This window comes from Poecilia mexicana, unplaced genomic scaffold, assembly GCF_051168715.1.
Source record: "Poecilia mexicana isolate PSO_F unplaced genomic scaffold, ASM5116871v1 scaffold_18, whole genome shotgun sequence".
Taxonomy (NCBI): Eukaryota; Metazoa; Chordata; class Actinopteri; order Cyprinodontiformes; family Poeciliidae; genus Poecilia; species Poecilia mexicana.
In genome coordinates, this window is record NW_028263387.1 from 6,899,855 (window position 1) to 6,907,463 (window position 7,609).

Here is a 7,609-nt window from a genome sequence, read left to right on the forward strand (position 1 = left end):
AATATTAAATTACTCCGTCCAAACATCTGTTCCTGTCACGAAACTCAGAGGCATTTTTTTATTTGCCACGACATGAGGAAACTTTTAAAAACTTAAAGAGGATCCATAACATTAAAGCTCCATAAACTAAAATTGATTTGGTTTTCAGAGGCTTTACTTTCTGTCCAAAAATGTAAGAAAAAAACATTTTTCCTTGTTTTTGTTTTTAAACAACATATTAAATAGATTAATTAGGCTGTACTCAAGGACAACTAACAAACAAACCCATTCAGGGTTTATTGTTGGCTAAAGATTTCCTTTTCGTTATGAATAGTTAAAAAATAGGCAAAAAAGTGCAAATTATAGACTAAAAAGTTTTCTTTTTTTCAGATTTTTTCTCTACATACTTGAAGTTTTGACTAACTGACTCTTTTCTCAAGTCAATAAAATAAATATGGTTAAGAGAGTTTCCTGCTTCTCAGATATTCTACAATCTTTCAGAGATCTGATGTCATTTATGTGGTTTTTATGCATATCTTTTCTAAATTTATGTGAAGCTTCTGCAACAACTTAAAAGTTGGGATGAATGTCAATAAATGCAAAAGAACTGATGAACCAAAACCAAATTACTCAGCCTGACTCTTGTTAAGCTGAAAAGAACAGAAAGATGTTCAGTTATTTTTTTGGTCTTTTATGATAATTGAGTAATTGAACTAACATTACATTTTATCTTTCTTGAGGTCCAGGGCAAACAAAATAAATAAATAAATGAAAGATTAAAAATGACACCTGGCTAAAAGCAACCATCCTGCTGGCCTCTACTTAGAACAGATGAAATTAAACTTCTCACTGTCTCTTTTTTTTCTCCACTGATGTTCTCCTCCCGTCTCCATGGCTCCAGACATGTCACAGTCGTCCATCGGTTCATCTGAGGCCCAGTTCTTATATCTGACCACCTCATCACTGACCCAGAACCAGAAATCCAGAGTGCAGGTGTAACGCAGACCCATCCAGACATAACCAGTCGATGCAAACTGGGCTTCCTGCTGGACTGATATCTGATCATCCATGTTGGTGATGGTGACCAGGTCATGGTGATGATCTCTGCAGTAGTACAAGGCGTCCTCCCAGGTTTTATTTTCTTTGATCAGGATCATGTTATCTGTCAGAAGTTCACAGCACAGAAAAAATAACTCACACCTTATGTCTTACGCTGTTATTTATAAACAAGAACAATGAAATATAGCATGAAAAAACTAGAATATATCTGTGATTTGACAGAACATTTTGAAATTTCAAGTGTTTTGTACATTCATGATTTGAGATAAACATATTTTTATTTTCAAGCTAATTTAATGTTTTTTCCAAACACAAATATAAAAATGCAAATGGTAGATGAATAGATTCAACTGTTCTTTTGCCATCCAGTATTATTTTTCTTAATGTGGGAATTTTTACTAGAAAAACTCACCACCATAACAGATGAAGGGTTTCTGCACATCACAGTTCTCATTCCTCCATCTGCCTCCATCATCAAACACAGTCATGGCACATTGACCACTGTTGATTATCTGATAGTCAAACCATTTATTCCAGTGTCTGAAAGAGAAACTGCTTCCATCTGACCACCTCCAGGTGTCTCTGAACAGACCAGTTAAAATGTATGTATCATCTCCCACATGGCTGATTCCATTCTTCACTTCTTCATCCTCTATCTGCTTCGTTCCACTGATCAGGTCTGTGTGTTTCTCTCTGCAGTAACTCTGAGCTTCTGTCCACTTTTTGTTTTCTTGAATCAAGTGGAATTTCTTTGAAGAATTTCTGTCTGTGATTCAAAGAAATTGTGAACATCAAACTACCTAAATAATTTTCTATGATATTCAATCACAGGTTTCATCAAGTACCCAAATCACCCATTAATTGTTTTCGTTTAAGTAGATTTTACTTTTGATTTTCCATTCAAAATGCAGGATTTAAATTGAACCCTTAATCTCAAATGTTCTCACCATCATGGCAGAGAAAATATCGATGATCGTTACAGGACAGGTCTCCCCACTTCAGGTTCTTCCATATGATTCCACAGTTCTGCATCCCAGTTGCATCATTTGGCTCGTTTGTGTTCCAGTTTGTCTCACTTTCATTGAACTTCACTTCAGATTGAGACCAGTGCCACTTTCTGTCACCATCTGTTTGATAATACAGACCAATCCAGGCTCCCCTCCAATTTCCAGGTAAGATTTTGATGAGTCTCTTCATGTCCTTCATGTTAGTCACTGTGACCAGGTCAGTGTGTTTCTCTCTGCAGTACTGCTGAGCTTCAGTCCAGGTTTTTGCTTCATTAATGTAGTGAAACTGATAGAGCTGACAGTCCATTGCATAATATTGACCTAAAACATCAGAAAATGTTGGTGAAGTTAATCACAGGGTAGATTTTAAGGGCAGCATGGCAATTACATCATAGATTTTATGATATTTTTATTCAACACAAATTTATGTTACCATCCATTGGTTCGCTAGGAGATAATTGAGCTGTATTATTTATTTAAAAAAGTCAGCAACATAATTACTTACTCATCCAAATGAGCAGAAGCAGATTGAACCTCATATTTGATGTTAGTCGTTGTATCTGATGTCGTCTTTTCACAGATTTGTCTCTGCTGGAGAAAACATGTAAAATTTGAAAAATAAATTTAAACATGAGAAAAAGCTGAGCTAAGATAAAACTCAGTCTTCATAGAAACTTTCTTGAGGATTTATAATAATTTGATAAAGATTTACTGAGGATTTTACCAATATGTCTGTTTTAGTGTTTTGGGGACGCATAGATGATTCTTGTGTCCAACCATAATAAGTAAAATAACCACAAACTTTAAGAACTTTAGATCCTTCTCAAAAAGATTTTAAAAAATCATTTAAATTGACTTTCACATCATTAAAGCATGAATCTGTTAATATAAGGAGCAGCAAGAACAAAGTACTACAAATATTAATACTAATATGAAGAATAAAGAAAGCAAACGTCCAATAAATACATATCCTTTACCCAATATATAAATGGATACACATTTAATAAAAAAATGAATCAATAATCTGAGCTGAGGATAAAAACTTACGTCTGCAGCCAGTGGCTATGTTGTCTTAATGTTGCTTCAATGTCTGTTCAGTTCCATCTGACATCTCATTTGTAGACCTGGGCTTTGGTGGGAGGAATTTGAATATTCAAAAATGAACAAAAATAAAAATATATTTCAGTTTCCCTATTTGTAGTATCAAAAGGGGGTCAGTGTTAATGGATTTAAAGTTATTATGTTTCACAAATAAAACTTTCACAGTGAACGAAACATTAAGTTGACGTTAACATATTATCTGGTTCTGTTGTTTATTGGAAGATTTATAAAGTCAGAGAATAAAAAAAAATGTTCAAATCAGCTTGATCTTTCCATTTAACCTTGCTATGTGAAAGAAATAGACAACCAGTATTTCATCATAACATAAAGAAAAAAAAAAACTTTCACAGGGTTTTCTATGAGTAACATTGAAACAACCATCTGTTTGGAAACACATCAGAATAGTTAGATGGACAGTCCTCATTTCCATCTCATTTACTGCTTACTGTAGTATTTTTATCCTGGATCTCATGCGTAGCTTCTGTTCAACACCAATGTTAGTATTTGAATATTTAAACATTCTGGCTAAAAATCTTCATCAGTCACGAAATTAAGTCAACGGTGCTTTTACTTATTTATCTAGAACAGGTTAAACAAACTATCAAAAGATTCAGCATTAGATTCTATAAAGTTTCTCACCATCAACATTTAACTTTCCACTTTTAATCAAATCCAGTTTAATCTCTAAGGACAACTTTTCCTGTTCAGTGTCACAGTACATGTTTTCTAATGCCAACTCTTTTTCAGTGTCTGCAGTATCTTTCATTTTGTCACCATCCATCTGCAGCGTTAGCCACTGTTTCTGATGTTCAAACGTCAAACTGGCATAAAAACACCTGAACTCAAACTGGGAGATTTTTCAATATCCAAAACACAAATTCCACTTAAACTGATCTGCAGTTTTGTTTTGTTTTACATCATCTTTCAAACATTTATCTAAAATCTCAATCTAATAGGCTCTTTTCAGTAACTGCTCTTATGTAGATTTGTTCAAATCTCCTTTGATTGTTGCTCAAATATCGTCTCTTCTTCTCTCCTCAGTGTTTTTCTTCACATGGAAAAAACCAGAATAGAAAAACCTGCTATGGTTTTTCCTTCCACAACAAGGAAAACCTCAGAACATTTTAGGGTTTTTTTTTTCCTTATATTTTAACAAACTTCTTTTACATCTCATTTACGTTTCATTCCAAGCTTATTTTATTTTATTTTATTTTTTTATTTTTTTTACAGGTGAAGCTACTTCCTCTGGATCATTCTTCCTGGTTCTCATGTATGCCTTCTATTCAGCACTAATGTCAGTATTTGAATATTAAATTACTCCGTCCAAACATCTGCTCCTGTCATGAAACTCAGAGGCATTTTTTTATTTGCCACGACATGAGAAAACTTTTAAAAACTTAAAGAGGATCCACAACATTTAAGCTCCATAAACTAAAATTGATTTGGTTATCAGAAGCTTTAATTTCTTACCAAAAAGATCAGAAGAACACATTGGATTTTATTTTGTGTTTAAGCAAGATATTAAATAGATTAAATAGGTTAGGCTTAAGGAAAACTGCATAAACAAACCCATTTATTTAACAGAGTACAGTTCATTCAGGGACCCTTAGATGAACAAACATTTCTTCGTAAAAGAGTTTCTTTTTATTATCAATGGCACCAAATACAGGCATACAATGAAAATTACAGACTGAACAATAAGCATATTTTTCAGATATTTTCCTCTACATACTTGAAGTTTTGACTAGCTGACTCTTTTCTCAAGTCAATAAAATAAATATGGTTAAGAGAGTTTATCTCTTTCAGAGATCTGATGTCATTTATGTGGTTCTTATGCATATCTTTTCTAAATTTACATGAAGCTTCTGCAACAACTTAAAAGTTGGGATGAATGTCAATAAATGCAAAAGAACTGATGAACCAAAACCACATGACTCAGCCTGACTCTTGTTAAGCTGAAAAGAACAGAAAGATGTTCATTTCTTTCTTTTTCGGTCTTTTACGGTTTATTTACATCTTTATTGATATAAGCTGATACATTTGTGTTTTTTAGTGTTCAACATGCAAATACAAGTTTTTAACTAACATTAAATTTGGTCCTTCTTTAAGTCCAGAGCAATCAAACAAACAAAAAAAAAAAAAAAAAAAAATGATTTAAGCCCTGGAAGTTCAGATCTAATCTAATGACACCTGGCTAAAAGCAACCATCCTGCTGGCCTCTACTTAGAACAGATGAAATTAAACTTCTCAGTATCCTGTTTTTTAAACCACTGATGTTCTCCTCCCGTCTCCATGGCTCCAGACATGTCACAGTCGTCCATCGGTTCATCTGAGGCCCAGTTCTTATATCTGACCACCTCATCACTGACCCAGAACCACAGATCCAGAGTGCAGGCGTAGCTCAGACCCATCCAGACATAATCAGTCGATGTGTTCTTGACTTTCTCCTGGATCCATCTCTGATCCTCCATGTTGGTGATGGTGACCAGGTCATGGTGATGATCTCTGCAGTAGGTCAAGGCGTCCTCCCAGGTTTTATTTTCTTTGATCAGGATCATGTTATCTGTCAGACATTCACAGTACATATGAAATAACTCATACCTTATGTCTTAGGATGTTATTTATAAACAAGAACAATGAAATATAGCATGGAAAAACTAAAATATATCTGTGATTTGACAGAACATTTTGAAATTTCAAGTGTTTTGTACATTCATGATTTGCAATAAACATATTTATATTTTCAAGCTTTTTTCAGAACACAAATTTAAAAATGCAAATGGGTAGATGAATGAATTCAACTGTTCTTTTGCCACACAGTATTAATTTTGTTATTGTGGGAATTTTTACTAGAAAAACTCACCATCATAACAGATGAAGGGTTTTCTTTGATCACAGTTCTCATTCTTCCATCTGCCTCCATCATCAAACTTAGTCATGGCACATTGACCATCATAACTTGCCTGAATGTCAAACCCTTTACTCCAGTGTCTGAAAGAGAAACTGCTTCCATCTGACCACCTCCATTTCTCTCTGAACAGACCAGTTAAAATGTATGTATTTTCTCCCACATGGCTGATTTCATTCTTCACTTCTTCATCCTCTATCTGCTTCGTACCACTGATCAGGTCTGTGTGATTCTCTCTGCAGTAACTCTGAGCTTCTGTCCAGGTTTTATTTTCTTGAATCAAGTGATATTTCTTGGATGAATTACTGTCTGTGTGATAAACAAAATATGAGCATCAGCTGAAATAAGTATTTTCTTCCCAGAATACAATCGTAAGTCAGATATTGCAGCAAAATGCATGTCCAAGTTATAACTAAGTATTTTCTAATAATATATTGGTTATTTTAGTCATACTTTGTTTTACTTCTGATTAAAGAAAATTCCATCCAAAATACTGGATTCAACCTTAAAACTCAAATGTTCTCACCGTCATAGCAGAGAAAATATCGATGATCATGACAGGACAGGTCTCCCCACTTCAGGTTCTTCCATATGATTCCACAGTTCTGCCATCCAGTTTTATCATTTGGCTCGTTTGTGTTCCAGTTTGTCTCACTTTCATTGAACTTCACTTCAGATTGAGACCAGTACCACTTTCTGTCACCATCTGTTTGATAATACAGACCAATCCAAGCTTCCTTCATTTCTCCAGCTGAGATGTTGATGAGTCTCTTGATGTCCTTCATGTTAGTCACTGTGACCAGGTCAGTGTGATTCTCTCTGCAGTACTGCTGAGCTTCAGTACAGGTCATTTCCACATTAATATAGTGATACTGATAGAGCTGAGAAACCACTGGACAGCATTGACCTAAAACAGAAAGAAAATAGTCAGTGGATTTAATCACAAGACACTTTTAAAGTGCTGTAAGGCAACTACATCAAAGACTTTATTGGGATTGTATAAAGATGCCAACAACTAGAGTAAGTGGTGGAGACACTCACCCATCCACATCAGCAGAAGCAGAGTCCACTGCATTTTTGCCAGTGTTTTATTTTTACTGATTTGATTCTGTTGAAAAAAAAAACATACATGTAAAATCCCCCCCAAAAACTTCCAAAATCGGTAACAGTTTATTTGAAGGGGGTTGAATAAGACTGACATAACACCTGTCATGAACATGAAAAAGCCTTCATGAATATTTATGACTGTTGTCATAAAATGTCATTCGGTAAATTATGACACTTTTAATACACAGTTGACATTATTCAAAATGTCTTTGTTATGACAACTTGACATTAACTAAGAAATCATTACTGATATAAATTTGTTATAAAAGTATTAATGACTGCACTTTAAAAATTAGGTAACTTTATGTTATTAAAGGTAAAGTTTAAACAGTAATGATTTATTGGTTAATGTCAAGTTGTCATAATAAAGACATTTTGAATAAAGTCAACTTTGTATTAAAAGTGTCATAATTTCCCGAATGACGCTTTATGACAACAGTCATAAATA

General features: G+C 34.1%; 2 protein-coding genes across 2 annotated transcripts; both read right to left on the reverse strand.

The window, feature by feature from the left end:
• Positions 1–478: 478 nt before the first annotated feature.
• On the reverse strand, positions 479–2,584 carry LOC106911185 (C-type mannose receptor 2-like). The gene is made up of 4 exons (XM_014977962.2): positions 2,551–2,584; positions 1,986–2,366; positions 1,451–1,804; positions 479–1,141 (listed from the first exon to the last, which is right to left on the reverse strand). The coding sequence occupies exons 1-4, from the start codon at positions 2,582–2,584 to the stop codon at positions 798–800; spliced, it is 1,113 nt and encodes a 370-aa protein (XP_014833448.2). The 3' UTR covers positions 479–797.
• A 2,541-nt stretch (positions 2,585–5,125) lies between these two features.
• On the reverse strand, positions 5,126–6,962 carry LOC148153980 (C-type mannose receptor 2-like). The gene is made up of 3 exons (XM_088016254.1): positions 6,581–6,962; positions 6,010–6,363; positions 5,126–5,709 (listed from the first exon to the last, which is right to left on the reverse strand). The coding sequence occupies exons 1-3, from the start codon at positions 6,903–6,905 to the stop codon at positions 5,366–5,368; spliced, it is 1,023 nt and encodes a 340-aa protein (XP_087872380.1). The 5' UTR covers positions 6,906–6,962; the 3' UTR covers positions 5,126–5,365.
• Positions 6,963–7,609: the final 647 nt, after the last annotated feature.